The sequence below is a fragment of the Acanthaster planci genome, linkage group LG01, assembly GCF_054643075.1.
Source record: "Acanthaster planci isolate LZ-2023a linkage group LG01, COTS_SCS, whole genome shotgun sequence".
Taxonomy (NCBI): Eukaryota; Metazoa; Echinodermata; class Asteroidea; order Valvatida; family Acanthasteridae; genus Acanthaster; species Acanthaster planci.
Genome location: NC_141777.1, coordinates 10329293 through 10349651, shown reverse-complemented (window position 1 = coordinate 10349651; position 20359 = coordinate 10329293). Strand labels below are relative to the sequence as shown.

The following is a 20359-nucleotide window of genomic DNA, read 5'->3' as shown; positions in this document are numbered from 1 at the left end:
CAGGAATAAGCGTTAAGCTGAGGATAAGCGTTACATTGCACCATCGGTGAGAATTCGTAACCAGCCGAGCTGCAGCATTTTGAATCCTATGTAACTTGGACAACTGGCAATTTGGCAATCCATAGAGTAATGCATTTCATTAATCAAGACAACTGGTTACAATTGCGTGGATTAAAATTGTAAGTGATCTTGTTGATAAATATACATTTAATGTTATGAAGATGATTGAAAGCAGCAGAGGAGACTTTTGAGTGTACATTGACAGATTTGAATCAAACCATGAACCAAGATTCCTAACAACAGCAATGGAAGGACTATTGATCTTAGACAATTGTTGTTTCATCCCAAGACAGATAAACTGTGTTTTACTTAACATAACATAAGTCTGTTATGAAACATCCAAGCTCTAACATCTCTAATACAACTTTCCATCGCGGAGATAGCTTCCGTTTGATTGATAACACTATTAGGCTTAAACAACAAATACAATTGTGTACCATCTGCATAACAGAGTATTGGATACATTGTAAGTGGTATTGAATGACATCAAACAGTCCTTAGGAGTACGGTACACAGTGAATAACAATGGTCCGAGACGAGACAAGAACCTTGTGGTACGCCAGACGTGAGATTATGTTTGTCCATTGTGTCACCCCGTATAAGAATATATGTTGACTTCTACTGGATAAACACTGTACAGGTACGATGTAAACCATTCAAGGGCTAGACCAGATATGCCAAATTTAAATGTAATATTGCAACATCAGCACTTTCCAATAAGTTTCCAAAGTCCAGTGATTTGAGCATGTTATCTTTCCCCTGAATAGTCATTAAATACTTTAAGTGCCACCTGATCAAATGGCATGCATCAGACATGCACATCATTGGGATTGCCTAGCAAGTCTTAAGTGACAAGGTATCACAAGATGAATTACATGTATGAATCTTGCTACATGTGCATACTTGGGTTGTCACATTATTGGAATTTTTGCCTGCCTGAGTACTGTACAGTACATTTACATGTTTTCATGTACATACATATATGAAGATGGTTAAATGTACATGTACACGTGAATTTGATGTGTTGATTATTTGTGTTTTAACTGTAGCTGCTTTTGACATGTACAGGTACATGCAGGTTGTGTGCGATAGGAGGATTGTAAGGAATGATAATTGCTTTTCTCAATCCTCCAGAATCTTCCATCAGGATGGATTGATTTTGAAGGATTGAAGCAGTGGTCATTATCCCTTCCTAAGAACACACTTTGGACGACTGAGGTTGTGCTATCCTGGAGGAGGTTGAGGATGTGGAAGGATGGAGGGTGTATGGTATACAGGTCTAATACTACTAACCGAAAGGACCTCAACATACACGCACCATCATGCAGATGAAACTAATAATTTGGGCACTCAGCCTTTGCTCTATATAGTTGCTTAATTTTGGCTGTTATATTTGTCAACAGAATATGGAAGAAAGTGACAGATAACATGGGCCAAGTCATGCCTCTAGACTGGAAGAACTCACACACGCGGAAACTGCACATGCCAACACTCAACTTATGTACCAAGGTATGATTAAATAGGAGTGCTCCCTTAATCACAACCAGCTAATTTTTTGTCTGTAAAAGCCATGTTGCCTAATGGAAATTTAAGGCATATTGCCCTTAAATATCACCTTCCAAAAGCTGAGCATGTTGAAGGTTTTCCAGAACTTTGGGTAGTCTCCTGACGACGGACAGATACTGTCTGAAACGTTGAGTACCACTGGGTTCTTTTCAGAACCCCACATACATGTACATGTACTCAAAAAGAGAGATATCCATGGTGCTACTGCAGACCAAGAGAATCTAGTTTACTTGCTACAGTACCTCCACCATGAAAAGTATCAAATCTCAACTTTGGGTTTGATTTATGATGTGTTGTTACTTTTGTTCTGTTTGTGATTAATTCTTGATTGCTTTTTTTTTTCACTGCCAAATCTTTCAGTTGTGTAATCAGTGACAGGGATACATGTAGGTATCCACTCCGAGCAGAACAAAAGAGGGCGTGTTTGTAAATGAAATTGACGGTCCTTTTGGTACCAACTCACCACATAGGCGCGCAAGTATATGCGCGTTTGACGCAGAGCACGCTGAATATGCACAACTAACTTATTCCTGAATGTATAGTCTATGTGTACAGAACACGTGCAAGAACCCAGTTGTAACCATCTGTCTTTCTTTCACTGATTTGGGGTGCAATTCAGCTCGAGGTGGATAGTACAGTACCCGTACATGTACTTGTGATGGGTACGTCTCCCTGTATTTAATTTTCTTTTGTCAAATCTTGCACTCGAGTTTGCAGTCTTGGTAAAGATTTTTAAAAGGGAATTATCAAATTTTTACTGTGTATCAAACAAAAGGGTGATCTGTTTTATATGTTGTATTATGTTCCCATAATCTTCTCTTCAGATGTACAATACCGGTATGTACTGTACAGTTTTGTCAAATGTACAAATGTACGTACATATGTATATGTGTCTCAATGAATTTCTTTTACATCATTCTCATTTTCTGTTTGCTGTTTACTCTGTCACATGAGACACTTATACATTGTACATATACCCTGTAATTCCCTTCCTATGTGTGTTTTGAGTGTGAGCGGCCATTCAATAAGCACAGTCTGTGGCTCTTCATGATTTTGATACCCCGCACAGATATTGACCATCAGTGGATACAAAACAGCTCCTTCTGTGTCCATGCATCTCTGACGCACTTGGGTCTAACCGTCTTTAATTTGATCCCAAACCCTATAAAAAAACAGCACTCAGAATGTATGGATGCCTTGCACTGTAGTTATTGTGTAACTATAAGAGTGTGGTGTTACATAGAGGCTGTACATGTTTGGTGGCTTTCAGTCTTTGCAATTTGATGTGAGAAAATTTGGTTCGTTCTAGTCCATGTTACTAATACATTAGGTTGAAGACAAAGCGCTACTTCAGCTGCCCTTTTTTATCCCTTTTTTGGATACATTATATCGTAAAGTTATCCTGCTTGTACTGTGCATACATGTACACGTACCGGTGCATGCACATAATGCACAGATTTGCATGCAAAATTTTGTATTTTATTGTACAAGTATTTATATACTAGTATTCTGTAACCTACCGGTAAATCTTAAAGTCATGCAAAAAGTACATGTGCATACATGTACATAGGACATTTTACAAGGTTTTGCTTTGTGCATTTTGTACAAGTCTGTCATTTTTTGCAGGCTTATGCCCCTTTTTTTGTAATGTAAAGATTTTGTAGTAATTATTCTGGAACTCATGTACACGTACCGGTGCATGGACATGTAAGTACTGTACATGTAAATGAAATGATACCCTCAATGATGTATGCGTGTACATTCAGCCGCACTGTCATACTGCCACCTGCTCATTACCTCAGGTGTTCCATACTTAATTGAAAGTAACTTGATCGTGGAATTATTGATAAAGTATTGGCAAGTTTGAATCAGTGCAAACAATTTTTTTTCTGTCTCCCTCACTCTCTCTCTCTCTGTCTGCATTTGACTAGAAGAGGAATGGTGACAATCTGGACTTGCCTGAGGACCATGAACTGACCCAGTGTTTTGACATGCATTCCATGGTTTTGTCCTCTACACCACCCGAAGACCAAGACCCAGTGATTACAGCAGATCGAGTGATTGAAGAAATTGATGAGATATTCCAGGTGAGACATAGAGGGAGATTCCAATTACATTTTGAAAGTGTACATGTAGGGACTGCAGGAAGTAAAGGAAAACATGGTCCACATCCACTTTACATAATGAACCATGGGTAAAAATATACATGTTCATAGGAAAAGCATAAAGCCATTTTTTGGTGGCTACCGTCATGCACATTACATGTATATCAGCTGTGTTATTTTGAGCCAAAGCCAAGTGACGATAGACACAGCCTTTCTCTCTAATACATACATACACATACAGTATGCATGGGCATGACCAAGTGCAGTCTGTTTTCTATGCACAGTACAAGTACATATAGATGTTTTGTGTACATGTATACATTTACAGGTACGAGCACTCTACATGTGTTTGTACCTTTTTCTGTTAACTGGCAATGCAGAATGCTGCTCCCTTCTTTGATTCCTGAAATCTGAGACATTAAGACTAAAAGAGGCAATTATGCTCTTGTGATTTTATGAATACATTTCACATTTTTCAGTGAAATATACTGATGCTAGGTATGCCTTCATGTAATTGCACTGTTACATGTACGGTACATGTATGTCTGCGTTCACATGCATGTACCCTCTCAAAATCCACTAGCTCTCCATGAGGCATGCAGGATATGGAATTAACAGTTGCCTGGTTGCCCAAAGCATCATCAATCCATCCAAGCAACATAGTGAACCAGCACAGTTTGCATGCTTGGCTGGAAAATGTACATGTGGGCCAAATTAAAGGCACTGTTAACATTGCTATTGTCCGAATTAATCTGTTCATTTAATTCCCTTCAAATTGCAGCTTTACTTGTTTTTTTTCCCCCTCCAATCATGGTGATGGCTTGATGAGCTATCCCTATAACCTTGTCCAGCATGCTGTAAACCCAAACACTCCGTTGTATTGTGGATAAGCATAAGACAAAAAAAAATTAGTCTTTTCACTCATGAACAGTAGGCTAGGGCAACCAGCCAATTTTCTAACCTATTTCTATTTGTGGAAAACACTTAGTATATCACAGCTCCACACTCCCACCATAAACATCCCAAACAAACGTCTTGTGTGAAGACTACCAGTACTTGTACGGTAGGCTGGTTACCTGACTGGTTGGCTGCAATTCATTGCTCATGTCCACAGTCCTTTTAGAACTCTCAGGGCAGTTGAGGACAAGCATGTATTTTGTGCTTGTGTAGTGTGTGTACAAGTCTTCACAATGTTTGTTTGGTATACATGTAAATGTGTGTACAGTGTATTGTATGTACCCTATGTTGGAAACATGGAGCTGTAATATATTTTCTACGGACACGCCACTCAAGGACAGACCAGTACATGTACATGTATGGAAACCAAGCATACATGTATTTACATAAACATTATTCCGGACACAGAAATATGTGCACAAACTTTTCGCTACTTGAAGTGTTGTAAAAAGTTTGATACGACAGGAGAATAGATACCATGGATGTTCAGTGGCAGTGTATTGGTAAAGTGACATTAAATGCCTTACAAGACTTCCTAATGCATACTTCTCACTCGTAACACATGCAACGGGCCCCCTGTAAACTCCCCCTCCCCCAAACTGTGGCTGAGCGTCAAGTTCAATCTTCCTTTATCCTCACTGCCAAGGCCACGGTCACCGGACCACAGCCTACTGCATCTCTCGAGTCAACGGCTGTCTTGCCAAGTGGAAGACATTGGTGCCACTCTGTCTGTGACGTTTTCCGTTGTAGAGTGATGAATTTTTTTGTCAATGAACAGGGGCTGCAAAGACACCGTAGTAGTGTGCAAGGCACGGTTTATGATTTGCAAACATGTCTTCTTCTTTTCAGAAACTCACTTTTGAAATTGCAGGTGGCTGAAATGAGCTTGGATTAGTCCTTCTGCTTTTTTTTCTTGTGGGAAAGATATAAGATGAAAGGAGAAGATTCTGGGTTCACTTTAAAGGTGCCTTGTGAGACTAGGAAAGTTAGTTGAGATTTACCGGTATATATGCATTTAGTGCCATCATGTTGTATGTATATGTAATATCGTACTTGGGGAGATTTATAGATTAGACGACTGAAAACTTGAAATGTAACGATCAGCATTTATGACCAGAATATTACTACATGTACACCTTCAGAGTGTGCTACACGTATATGTACCGGTAGTACACGTGCACAGATTATCAGAGTATTTACACATGTACATGTATGTTCATACCGGTACGTACAGGTGTTTAATTTACACAATGTAATCTGAATTAGTCAACTACACGTGTGTAGCATTTTTAAATTATGTTTTAAAGCTGCATGTCTATAAATGCAGTCGTATACATGTATGTACATGTACATTGTACGTCTAAGATGGAAAGCTTGCGGTAAGCACCATGCAATATCTCTTTTTGAGTCTCCTGACGACGGACAGAGCACACTGTCCGAAACGTTGGGCCTCTCCGGTTCTTATCAGAACCACACAGACTCAAAAAGAGATATTGCATGGTGCTTACCGCAAGCTTTCCATCTTAGTCGTCTGTCACCATGAATAGCTTGAAATCCCATCTACATTGTTCGTGTATAGCTGTACATCACTTGCACACGTATGTTGTAGTACTGCCTTTTTCCCCCGTACTAAATGCCTATGTGCTTCTCTTCATCCAGGAGTAAATGGGTACCTGTGAGGGCAGACATGGTTGTTTAGCCATTTGTGCGAAATGGCAGCACCAGGCTAGTATACTCCCCAGGGAGCTGAGAGGGTTTCAGGAATGTTCAGATGATGTGTGAGCCCAATGTGCATGGATAATGATAATACAGCGCCTTGGGAATAGTTGCCTAGATAGATGGCGCTTTACAAGTGCTTGTTATTACTATTATCATTATTATTATTACTATTGAAAATATTCCATTTGTAAGCAGTGCCTGTCTTGCTGTGTTAATGTACATGTATGTACTGGTAAAGTGTAACTGGTATAGGCCATTCTTAAGATGCCTTCGCACAGGATGCAGTCTCTTTGTTTTTTCAGCAGACTACTCTCACTGGATAATTGTGCATTTTTGATCCCTGCATCTGCAGCTTTTGAAGGAATTACATGTACGGGTAGATGTGTCCTGTGTGCAAAATTCTGTAACTGATTTCTCTCTCTGGGTCCGTCAAGTACTCCGTATACATTGTATGTGTGCCATAAAACAGTGTAGAACTTTTCAGTGTACTGATACATGTACATGTACAGGGGCATAATAGGGAATCCCACATTTGGAAGGTCTTTGGTTGCTTCAGTTCATTTTATTCAAAAGCAAGTGCTTCAAGTCTAGTTACACATACACATGTGCTTGTACGTGTACATGTGCAGTGTATGTAGGTAACCACTTCTCTCTGAAGGACACGAAACTTAAGGAATCCCTGTCTTGAAATGCAGAGGACATTTAAACAAATTCCGGCAAATTTGAATGTACATGTAGTCATGGTAGTGCTGAGTATCGCCTGACTCAACTGTACTCATCCTCATGACTTAAATGATTCCCATTTAAGTTGTACGCACCTATGTACATGTACATGTTTGTATGTACATGTACTGTACATGTGCAAAATAGCCCATGGAGGTTGAGTGTGTGTCACCCTCAAACAGCCATGGGCTTCAGCAGGACACTGCAGCAAAAATCACTCCCTGACACTCTCAGACATTGCAAAGAGCGAACATGCACGAGAAAGTTTTGCATGAATCTTGAGCTAATGGCCACCATGGGTCAACATTTGTGAAGTCCAACTTTGTAAAGGAATGTGGAAACCGGTATGTTTAAATGTCGGTATCTTCGGCTGAAATTGACACCAAGAACGAGACAACATGGAATGTTACATGTACTGTCGGCAAGTGGTTAAGCAGTTTTGCAGGCTTAGATCACACACTGTATACTTTTTACAACTGGTTCCATGTTAATGTCAGCTTGGCACAGACTTTTAAGCATCTCCTTGAAATTTGGCCATGGGTTGGTTGTTATGATGCTTATGTGTACATTTACTTGCGCTGTGTACGAGTACATGAGCATGCATGGTTCTGTGCAGGGTACATGTACATGTACATGTATGTGTACATAAATGGCTCAAATGTAGATATTCCATCCAATAATACATACTTTTCCCTGCTCAGGCACTCACATACATAATTTGAACATCTCCCATGGACGCATCTCACATGTAAAGGGACGGAAAAGCCGATTGGCACCTGGAAGGTTGATTGCATATTGCGTCTAGAAACCAGATGCCAGGCTGTGAAAGGGGCCCACTCATGAATGGGTAACGAGGCTGAAATTGATTACTCTGCACGCAGAGAAACTGGGATGTCATTAAAGAAAGCACCTCATCAGTCAGGCTAAATTGCAACAATGCTGGGAATTATTTACACGTATACATTACAAGTTGACATACATTTTCATGATACATGTTACCTGCCTGCTACTTCAGGTATGTTGATGGGACAAGGGTGATTCACAATTCAAGAGTCACCAAGACGTTGCCGCAGAGGCCTTTTTCCCAGTACATTGTGGGAAAATCTAAATGGTCGACAAAGGTCTATTCATCATCAGCTGCACTGTGTGTGGGGAACTTCAAATTGTCCCAATACATGTATTTGTCTGGGATGAAGATCTGAAAAGCTTTTTTGAGCACTACATGCAATCAAGATGATGATTTTGAAGAGTAAGGAATGTCCATTGACATTTGCACAAAGCAATCACAGTGAGTCAGCCAAGTTTTTGTCAACCATAAACTTGCTAAGTGGCCTCTCTATGGCAACCCCTCAGTAGCGCACTGTATAGAGTACCAAAGTGACTACGTTACATGTACAATTATGTGTATAAAAAGCATTTGCGCAAGAACCAGCACGTGAACCAACACGTGAATGCTCCTTTGCACTGCACTTTCTGCAGTTCAAACTTCGGTTCTCTGTTATTGGTCACCACTACTTTTATTCACATGTAAGGTACATGTATGTGTTGTCCCCACAGTGTCTATGGGACAACTTATTAACTATAATGTACATGTTTACATGTTGTGATTGTTTCTTGATATGCCCCATCGTGCAAAAAAATTCTCAGCATGTAGAAGGGGTACCCGCTCACTTGGTCGAATTTTATCAGGAGCTGTCAGATCAATAACGGTCCTGTCCATTCTCATCCTTGTCATTTTATGCAGTCACAGTCAGACTCATCGCCCGATGACCAAGTGGACGAGGACTCATTATCAAATATCTCACGGGAGTTGCAGGCCCTCAGAGATCGGTCCATCACCACTAGCAGCTACGAGGAGAGCCAACTTGCCCAAGGTGAAATCCCGAGACTGCTATGAGACATAGCCTTCTGTGCAGTGTTGTTTCTTGGCTGCTATTTTTGCATATCTGTCTGTTCTTACTTTGATCATTTTCTGAAACCTTACATTCAACCAACAATAACACACATGAAATAAGACATGAAACATGAAATCTATTAAAGTACGGTACATGTAGCTGCTTGGCTCCTCCATCAAAGTCAAAAACAAAAAAAGCAACAACAAAATGGTCAGATCTCGGCCAGTACAGAGGCCGCCAACGAGTCATGCCCCTTCCCCCCCAAAAAATGGGTAAAACTATTTGGTTTTTGAAATTCAATAAGAGAAAGGTAATTTGAACCACATGTATTTCATTTGCCTTCCTTCCCGAAGCATGCTGAAAGCCCTATTATTGAGCCTCACTCAATTAAGCCATGAAAAGACTTAAAGAAATTTTCCCAAATTTGAATCTGGATCTGCCCTTGTGGTTAGGAATAATAGATGTCTATCAGAGCTTCACCGTTGACTGGTTTTGTGCGACGCCCATGCACACATGCATGTACAGAGTTGCAGTTCACCACTCACTGTGCACAGCAACGTCCCTTGAGCAAAGTGGTGTTCTCACCTTGTGTACCTGTGCCTTTAGCACCCCAGACACCTTATGCAGGTCCATAAACTTTGCTTCTTGTGGGACACACAAGAATGGTACCATGTCAGAGCCAAGAGGCTGTGTAGAGGCCTTGATAATGCATTTCATCCCATGCTTAGCATTCTCAAGCTTCATGTAGACTGATACCAGAAAATGTAAATTAAATGTTAATGGTCTCAATGATAAGATTTGAAGCTTTGCAGTTTGCAGAGAGGCCACGTACATGTACTGGTACAAGTAAGGAAATATCTCTTTTTTGGAGGAAATGTGGCTCTGAAAAGAACCAGTGAATTAGAACTTGACATTTTGACCAGGATGCTCTAGTTGTCCTCAGGAGAGAGAGATTCAATGAACTACAGGCCCCAGTGAAATTAGCTTTCTCTAAAGGCAAATTGGCTAAGCATTTGAGTACTTTTGGTGGAGTCCTGTACATGTATTGCATGTACATGTACTGTACACTGTACTGTACATCAGCCGCTTCCAGTGGTACACACCCTTCCCTTTCATAGAGCTGTTGTGTGAGATATTAGAGCATGTGATTCACTCTGCATCCAATCACTGCATTTATGCATCTTGCTGGGCCAGTGATGATGCTCAAAGCCTTGTATATCATCGTCATTGCCTGCAGTAACGTTATTGGACATTGCTTGCCCAGCTCCCCTCCACGGGCAGCGTCAGTCATCGTTATGCATGGCGTGGGCTTCCAGACGGCAGTAGAGACCCTCAATGATGTATTCATCCATCAGTCTCCATCTCCCTCCACCTTGTCTCTATGATTCACCATCCGATGACCTGTTACTCATTACGGTATCGATCAGCACTGGCAGAATTAAAACTAAGATCACAGATTTTATTCATTGTTGTGTCGGAAAGTGGTTTGAATGCATGTCTTACATGTACGTATACAGTACATGAAACTGTATGCAGTTACAATTTGTCCAGTATATGCACACATTCATGAGATAAGCTGATGCAGTTCTCTTCAAATATGTGTACATTTACACTTTATACCATATGGTTCGGGTACTTGAAAACCTCACTGTTCAGAAATATTTTAAGGTATTGAGTCTGCATGTCCATCTGTAACGAGTGCTGTCCAGCACTTGAACAAACTGTACATGTACCATTAAGTCAAATTTGCCCCCTCCCCCCAAAAAGCAATTTTTCTTTTCAAATACGAAGGCTGGGAAGCTGCTCAATTTCTTGCCGTTTCCGTTTCTCTGGCAGGTGGCCGTGGAAAGGTATTGAAGATTACATGAAGAAATTATCAAAATTTCACTCCCTCCCTCCCCCTCCAAGAATTATTACTGGATCCACCCTTGCACAGTTACATGTACATGTATACTTACTTGATACTTGATGAAAATTACCCATTATTCTGACAGTAAAGCTACTGTACAAAAATGCATGTACTGGCACAGTGTACAGACTATTTCAATTCGGTAATGGGATTTGTGATACTCAGCTTGTTGGTGATACTCTGGGAAATAAAAAAGCGAAATGAATTTTTAAAAATGTCCTAGCCAGCCATGCATTATGTAGAAGCAGGGATATGTTTCAATCAGCTTGAATCCTACATGTCCTGGTATGTACATGTACGATCACACCCATGTCTGAGATTTTTGCTTCCTCATTAAGAACTTCACACCATGCAGAAAACTCATCCTGACAAACTAACAGCACCTACGCTACGTGTTCATGTATGACTGAATATTTGGGTTGTAATACTGTTACCAGTCACCTTCCACATCTTGAGTGCTGTTTCTCTAAAATCTCTATGAAGTTTCAATTACGGTAACTGCACGTACATACATGTACCATATGTGCATGTACCTACTAGTACATGTAGGTTCACATACAGTACATGTTGCACATCCTGCAAGTGTGGTTGAATACAACATATGAACATACCGACAGTTACCGGTATGCATGCGTGCACATGAATACAAGATGCTCTTTATTATACATCGTACATGTACCTCGTCGGTGTTTTGCACTGTTTGTGTATGCATTGCCATTTTGAAAGAAATCTTTCTGAAAAAATGCCCCAAGCTGGTATCGGAGGGTTGTGTGTGATCCCCAGGAGCTACAGACGTGTGTGTACAACTACAGGTGTTCATTTAAAATGTATTGGATGTACCATAGAGGAATCCTCCATCCACGCACCAAGTACAGGGTACAGGTAGTTCGGCACTTGTAAAAGTACCGGTACATGTATAAATTGTCAATTAATGACTTCGTACAGCCTACATGTACCAATCAATGCAAGCTCAAGTGGCAATGCATTTAGTTTGGCACAGAGTGAAAGTCAAGAACCATGCATAAATTTTGAACTGGTTGTGTGCAAAGCTGCATGCAGAAGGGTGCCTGACCATTTGGCACCTACAGTACATGTATGGATGTTACTCGATGTGCTGTCATTTACACACTCTACACATACCGGTAATGTGTATTTTAGTAGTCCTTTTTTGTGTGTACCGGTACTTGTACTTGCACCTGGTATAGAATGCAGGGAGGTCATAAGATCTGGGGCCAATGTCATAGAGCTGCTTAAGCACAAAATCTGCTTAAGTGTGAAAAAACCTTGCTTAAAATACAAAGGTTACCAGCTCAAACTCTATCTGATTGTCATGCTAACCAAAAGACAGCTAAATATGATTCCAAAACAATATACATCACATGGAGTTTTGGCTGGTTACCAGACTTATCAAGCAAGGTTTTCTCGTGCGAGTTTTGGCTGGTTACCTGATTTATCAAGCAAGGTTTTCTCGTGCTTAAGCAAATTTTGTGCTTAAGCAGCTCTATGAAATTGGCCCCTGGGATTATCATGGCATCATGCAGTTTCACTGTACAAACAAATGCCAAAATATTACAGGTGTATTATCAAAATGATTGAGAGGGCGATCAAAATCTTTGTAGGGATGGTGTCAGAATATTAGAAGCTGTCTGCATCAGTACATAAACATGCACATTGGATTATGACCATTCCAAGCTCTGTGCACAAGGACACTAATTCCGCATAGCTGTTCAACATTATACGGACACGAAGCGGAGCCTGTATGCAAATAGAAACATTCCTTCTTGCAAACAAAATTTCACTCCTACATGGGCATGTGGGTGCGCATGCTTTGCATACAGACAGTATTCTGTGAGGACCTGTGGGCAAAGGATGTCTACATAATGTAGGGTTCAAAGACGTTGTGTGGACTTGCACAGGTCCACACAGTGTTTTTCCCTCTGTAAGAAAAAAGTTTCAGAGGCAGATTGAGGTTAGGGATTTTTGTGGCAAAGTGAAGAGGAATGATTAAGGAAATCATCAGTAAAATCCAACTAGTAATAATGCTCACAGTGGGAGACAAAAAGAACATTTTTTCCCTAGTTTTTTATAACCACAGAGAAACAACGGAATGTTCACTTAAGGTATGTGAAACATTGTTTGCATGTGTTGACGTGTACGTATAAACAAGATTCAATGCCAGAAGTGTACAGCTGCCATTCCGTGACTTCTTGCTATAACTCATTTGTCAGTCATGCCACTTTGCTGCACTGGGTGATTTTCCTTCGCAAAGCGCTTATGTCAACGCCGTCTGGGATTGGCTTGGGTCCATAGCCAGCAGTGAGTTAGTCATTCTGGTGTGCAACGAGTTTGTCGGTCCGGTGTGACGCACGTAGCCGAGCCAGTCCAGGTCAGGACGGTTGCTCTAAGACGTAAGTATACGGATGCAAATATGATGGAGCTGGCATGTACGTGTTTGGCTGGGGCAGGCTCGGCACAATGTACAGTTTACCTACATCGGGAGAAGCTGTATCAAATATTCATGAAGTCACGCAGCTGTCCAGCTTTCAGACACGTAGTATTGTCAGATATGCACTGGCCTGGTATGTGACTTATTAAAAAGGGGGAGGCAGTGTGAAAATCCCTGACATGGTCAGAAGGAGTGCAGTGTTTATTACCTCGTTTTCCCATAAAGAGACGTAGTACCAGTGAACGGTTGAAATTGGATTATTAGTATCGCCTTGAAAAGAAAAAGTGTATTGTATGCGTACATGCACTCGCACATACTGCACATTATGATGGGTTCAAATTCCAAAACTGTGTTCACCTTATTTTCCCATACGCAAATGCATGCAGCGACACCTGTTTGTATCAGTTTGTCTCAGAAGCATCCACGTTGCAGGAAGGAAAACTGGATTCACTGAAGAACATCACTACATGTACACGTACATGTAACAAACTCATAACATGTAAAACGTGTCGGCACCTCATGTAATATGGTGTACATGTAGGACATTCCTAATGAATTTGTTTTTAATGTACAATAGAGCATTGTACAAGTAATAGGCACTTTCGATGATGAGATCAGACACAAGCATGTACGCTCACTGACTCATTATGCAAGCTCTTGGACTTCTGTGGAACGTTCATCTAGACATCGATGACTCGCAAGTCTCCGCCGCAAGCATGTGCAGCTTAGCCCTACCACTATATCGCTGCAGTCACTCAAGCATACACCACCGTTCACTGCAAAAACACCAAGGGTATTAATGTTACGCACTATTACCCCTCGGTATTTCTCACAGCTCTAGAAACTCGTCCAAAAGCGGCAGGTCCGCATAGCCATTCATACTGCCCGGGGGCAGTATTGTTAAGTAAATACCGACATTTTATTCTCTTCTTGTGTCAATAGTACGGTTCAATTTCCTATTGGAGGCAGTACAAGCCAAGATATTGTCTTGAAAACGAGCAGGCATCGTCTGGTATTTATTCATGAATGTCTGACGCTCATTGCTGAGGGACGTTGTGTGCAGTGTAATTAGCCTGCAGAGGGTATAGATATCTAGCTCGTATTTGAGTTAAAACAAATTAACAAGAACATTGAGTCATATACAATGTACATGTATGCATGTTAGAATGCACATGAAGTCAAACCTGTGAGCAGGATAATCTTTGGAGGGTATTTCATGACAAATCAGCATACTGTTACCTTCAGGATGACACTGAGATCTGATATGTTTGATGAAAATCAGCTGGTTTCTCTCTTGGAAGGAATTCACCACGTAGAATAAAACAGTTTAAGACTCTTTGGGCAAATTGGTTTAACAAGGTTGTCTGAAACACATACATGTATTTCAAATCTTGACACCACAATGTACCATGTACATCCATTTTGAAGGTTAAATTTGATAAATCACCCGCAAGTGGAACATGTCATGTAGTTATTCCACTTTTAACATGTTCCAAACACATACAGTGTCTCATTGGAAATGCGTTGTGGCCTAGATGTACACGAATACCTTCAGGATTGTGCCTCAGGAATGATACGAGCTCTATGAGGCCCATAAATTTGATTGAGTATGTGACTGTAAAAAAGGCAGAAAAAGTTTTGCAGCCCGACTCTTTTTTATTCATATTATTATATGCGTGGAGGGCTGGGCGCCATTGTGACTGGTTAAGGAATGACTGCACCGGCCAGTCCAGTTCTGGGGGAGCGCTTAATTGCAATAAGGTCTCTGAAAGCCAACATTTTAAAAGTACCGGTACATAAGCCAGTATGTGCGTATGTTACGTGTGCATACATGTAGATGTACATGTAATTTAGAAACCTGCTTTTCTCTCATTATTCTCTCGTAGCCTGACCTACCGGTAGACAATTATTATTTACCTAGCAACAACCTTGGATGATCCTGCAGTAGATCACTCTGTACTTACCAGTATAACACTTTTCGGCTGCTGTGCAGCTCTGAGCCAAACATGTACCGGTACATGTGCATGCATTATGTACATTGTGTAGAGTGTCTACATCCGAAGTAGTGCGTTATAAATGATTTATGCTGCCAACTTGGTTGCTTCAAGAGCTAACAGCTTTCTTAAGTGGCTTGAGTGAAAGGGTAAACAAAAGTAAGAATTTAAGAAAAGTAAGAATCATTTGTGTACATCGTGGTTCCTACGAGGAAATACGTGATTGTCCCCAAGTTTTTGTCAAATCTCGGAATACTTATCACTTTCAGGATAATACATGTACGTGTAGTTTGATGTTTCAAGTCATAAAAACCCTACAAAAAAATCAACAGTACAGTAGCACCCCCTTTGCCAAGTGCAGTAACATTTTGACTACAATAAATACATGTAAACGTGTTCATATAGTCAAAGGAACATATGTACATGTTAATGCAGCCGCATCTGCCACATATTCAGTGCCAAAGGGATGACATTTGTATCAGTCTTAACACAAGAGGTACGTGGATCAGGTGCTTCAGCAAACCTCTCCAAGCTGTGGAGGGTCAAGGGTCATTTCAACCTCAAGAGGCAGCCAATCCTGGTCTCTGAAATACCCCCTCCCCCACAGTAACTTGATTTTTGTCCTGCCCTGGGCCTAAACATCCGATTCGCCGGTGTGGTTATTTCATTACCATTGATACTGGGGCTGCGACTCACAAGGCACCATTTTAATTCAATAGTCACTTGCCATCAAAGCTCCATCATAAACGCCTACCGGTAGTTGTAGATTTTATCCCATCATACTCTGTTGTGTTAAATCTTGACATTCATGTATTTTGTGCATCTAATTGTATGCACATGCAGTATGTGCATGTACACGTACCCGTAAAGGTGAGATTATTGAGATAGATACTGGTAGGTCTACATAAATTTTTGTGTACATCGGTTGTCTCTTCCCTCCTTCCACTTTCTGCTGTTGTCCCACCCATTGTTGGTCCTATTTGCAGTGGAAATGCATAACACTCCCACACTAGCCATGTACGTACTAGGTATAAGGATCCCCTTTTGTACATGCACAGTGTACCGTTACATGTTCCAGTGTGTACATGTACTTGTAGAGGGGCAACTATATAGACATGAGTTGAGGGAGAGCCATTTTTAGTCATGCTCCTGAACTACGTATAGTATCTTATTCACTATAATCTGGTGCCAGACTAATTTGGATGCCATGCCTCACTTCCATTTTGGATGGCAATGCACAATCTTTTGTTCACACACAGGACCCATAGAACAGGCAGTGGTACCCTGGGTAGGGGGAGTCGGTCACTGTGAAACTGACAAGTGATTGTTAGGTGGGGAGGGTGGAGTTGTAAGCATACACAAACCGGTACTTTACCACACGTGTGTGCACACATACACCCAGTGATACATAGTGTAAAGCACATGCCTAGTTTTTGAGTCCAGGAGGAGGGGGAAAATAGGATTTTTTCACTAAAAGGATTGTCTAATTTTTTCCATCCGTCAATATGAAAGAAACTATATAGGGAAACTGACTAGGTGCTTGTAAGTGATTAATAGAATCATTAGCACCCCAAGGTGCTTTCATTCTTGCTTACCAACTGTAATGTTTACAATTCCTAGAAAACTATAAGTCATTTGTTTCAAATATAATGTACACATAAAAGTTCACAACATGTTTAAGAGGGAAACTCAAATTTCTCCCTACCCCTGTGGATATGCCAGTGACATTAATGACAAACAAAAATATATTTGCTTGCAGTAATTAAATGAATCTATTGAAGCATGTTTCTGTGTTATCATTTTCAACCCTTTGATATGCCAGATCTCTTCTTTCCTTGACGTAGTGCAAATGTTTGCAATATTTGGTTTATTTGGTGAAACGTTATACCTTTATTCCACCCTTTTCATTTGATAATTTTGGTTTTATTTTCATTTTCTTTCCTTTTTTCCCCTGCTGCCTGAAGGATCGCCAGGTACAATTTGAGTTTGTTTTGTTTTCTTTCCATTTTGATGATTGGCTTGTTGAAATAAACACTGACGTATTGTGAAAACAATGTTAATATTGTTATACTGTATGTGCCAGCAGTGTTTCACATTTTTCTGTTTGTAGTTTTGTGTGATTGCACCATAAATTGTCTATAGATGCCTGTATGTTCATGTAAATATTATTGCCCTAGATGCACCGTTATGTACTGGTAAATACAGTGTATACCTACATGTAGTAATCCTTCACAAAGTGTATTGAGTTTACTACATGTACATGTATGCACAGTATTCATGTCACAAGTATAAATTACACAGTTCACCAATTTTTGTGAAAGAAAAAGAGAAAGTTATTTGAACACATAATCTGGCTCTATTCTGTTGAAAGTTTCAAAATGTGCCTTCAGATATTTTTTTTCGGGTGTAAAAATAGATCAGGCGTTCATCTTGAACAGAAGGATTTTTCATCTTGTGAGGGGGGAAAAAGGACAGTCGAAAGCTCCATTTTAAACTCATCTCATTCTTTGGATTCTTCGTTTTTGGCACGCACACTGTGTAGCGACCGGTAGGTCTCCACCATGATTGATCATTCCCCCCCCGCACCCGTGCCTTTACGAGTCCCTCCTGTGCATCACAGCCAACGTGCTGACTCACAGAGCGACCTACCTTCCTTCTTTGTCTGCCATAAATTGCCAAATCTCTCTCGTGCATTTTCTTCACGTTCAGAGAGTGCAGTTTGCTCTTTTCTCCCCACTGAACTTGGATCAGTATTTCCATGGACAGTAGCCAAGAATCGAAGCTTTAATTACCCCCTGCGTATTTACACTTTCAGCACACTAATTCTCTGCCTGATGCTTTTCATGCTGGTATTTTCAATGGTCTCATTACTTGGCACTCTAGGCATTTTCTTGCTTCAGGTGTCTGGAATTGTTGGAGCGAGATAGACAGGCTCTTCTCTGAAGTTGTGTAAACACTTAGAGCTTGATTGTCTCATCCAGGATGACACAGAGATGCGATCCTGCCTGGAGAGTGCCTCTAGGTTACAGCTGTGCGGAATCACATTTAGTAGTTCTTAATTACTCCTTGCTTATGTTACCAAAATACCAAAGTTTTGTGATGGCAAACCTACAGTGTATGCCCTAGAATGCACTGTCAAATACAATACATCTATGCTTTGTCAAGACTTACAGTAACTTGACGAAGACTGAAAAGATCATGTCACCATTCTGACAAATTATATCTAGCTTCTGGGTATAAAATATTTATGTTATTACATACCACACACATCACTGAGCAATTGGAGCACAGTACCAGTAATGAGTTCTCTGGAAACATGAAAGAATATTGTTTGTTGTGCAGTACTACAATGTACGTGTACATGTAATACATGTACAGACATGTACATGTATCTTTTTAGATTCACCATTCGCATAGACAACCTACACGTGCCAGTAGTTATTTAACCCATTAACACGGAATGTATTCCCAGATGAGTATCTGTACTTTGAGTGCAGGGGGTGGGGTGTTTTGGTGGCTAATGAAGCACATTTCTATTCTTGCATTTTGTACTCTATGTAAATCTTCACAGTTTTTGTCTATATTGTCATTACTTAAACTAGTATTTGTTACAGTGTCAAAGTCCAAATTTACCAATACACTATACTGATGTTCTTTCCATACATTCAAAAAATGTACACGTATGCATCAACATGCAGTTCATGTAAAGCACGAATTACAAAACAAATGTTTTCCAGTCTTGCATACTGTGTGTCTGTTTCTAGAAATTAGTCTTATCTTGTTGTCAGGAAAAAGAATTGATTGGTAAGTTTTGGTCCATCTAGTGTCTCTTGTTTCTGATGTGCATGTAAAGTCTATGAACTAAAACACCAGGGAATACCACGAACTTTCTTCCCATTTCACAAAACTACTCTTTTTGTTTCCGTTTTATACATCTAAGTACATGTATTTTGTCCCTTTAAGTTTGGATTAATGTCCTTTCTTCTGAACAGGCTTAAGAGACTTATATGAGTTTGGTACAAGTGGATTGTACTGCAAAGTATAGTAGAGTAAGGGTCAGAAGAAGAGATAGCCACCTAGGATGTAAAATTCATGGAAAACTGTAGTCATGTGAAGCCTAAAACAAGGGGAAACTGACAAGGTGTTTGTATATATGCATCTTTACTTTTTAAGCGCGAAGTGTAGGATTTAATGTTTTAATCAGTAATTGAAAACTGCTTGTCTGCATTTGCCTTGAAGTAAAAGAAAACTGTGTCTCATGGTCCGAGTTTGTGTAACAAAAGAAGTCATCCAAAATGCCTACAAGGTATCCCAAAGGACACCCAGACAGCCCGCTAAAACATTGGTCAGGTCCATGGCTGTACAGCGAACGAATTCATGGCTTGTGACCAACACCCCAGAACAAGGTTATTGGCAAAGTGGGAGGAACCTCCAATGTACAGCGCAGGGCTGGATGTCTCAAATGGTTGAGCAACAGTATGGAGTTTTGGAGACTGCAGGTCTCCTGTCAATTTCTTTCTTTCATCCTTATAATTACACAACTGATGTCCACAAAAATCTGACTTTTTTCTCTTATTCTGTCTCTGTATACAATCGTTGCAACTTCTGCAGAGCTGAAATGCATGACACTGTCGGAGCTGAACGAGCTCCTAGAGGACCTGGAGGCCACCATCAAAGAGTACTCGGAGGCCCTGGTGACAGAGCTGGCGCTGCGGGAGGATCTGTGCTTTGAGAAGGAGACCAAGAACCAGTTCATCTCGGCCCTGGTGGCCGTCCAGAACAAGATCAAAGGTTTTAAGAAGCAGCCGCCGTCGGCGTCCGGCAAGAAGAAGAACAAGAACGGCGTGGAGCCGGGAACGGTAAGGGGCCTGACGGTGTCTTTTTGCACTTGACACTGGATGACATATAAAAAGCCAGGGATGTCCTGAGTCATAACACAGAGAACATTCTGGCAATCTAATGTTTCATGCAGTGCTGTGTGACAT

General features: G+C 40.6%; 1 protein-coding gene across 2 annotated transcripts in view; it reads left to right on the top strand.

The window, feature by feature from the left end:
• fez2 (fasciculation and elongation protein zeta 2) overlaps window positions 1–20359 on the top strand; it is a 48281-nt gene that overhangs the window by 5957 nt on the left and 21965 nt on the right. Inside the window, exons 2-5 of one of the 2 annotated variants that reach the window (XM_087135961.1) lie at window positions 1464–1569; window positions 3561–3713; window positions 8875–9004; window positions 19986–20233. In XM_087135961.1, the coding sequence (XP_086992087.1) occupies window positions 1464–1569; window positions 3561–3713; window positions 8875–9004; window positions 19986–20233 (637 nt within the window). Of the gene's footprint in view, window positions 1–1463; window positions 1570–3557; window positions 3714–8874; window positions 9005–19985; window positions 20234–20359 lie in introns of both variants that reach the window. The other variant, XM_022243707.2, reaches the window with a different exon arrangement.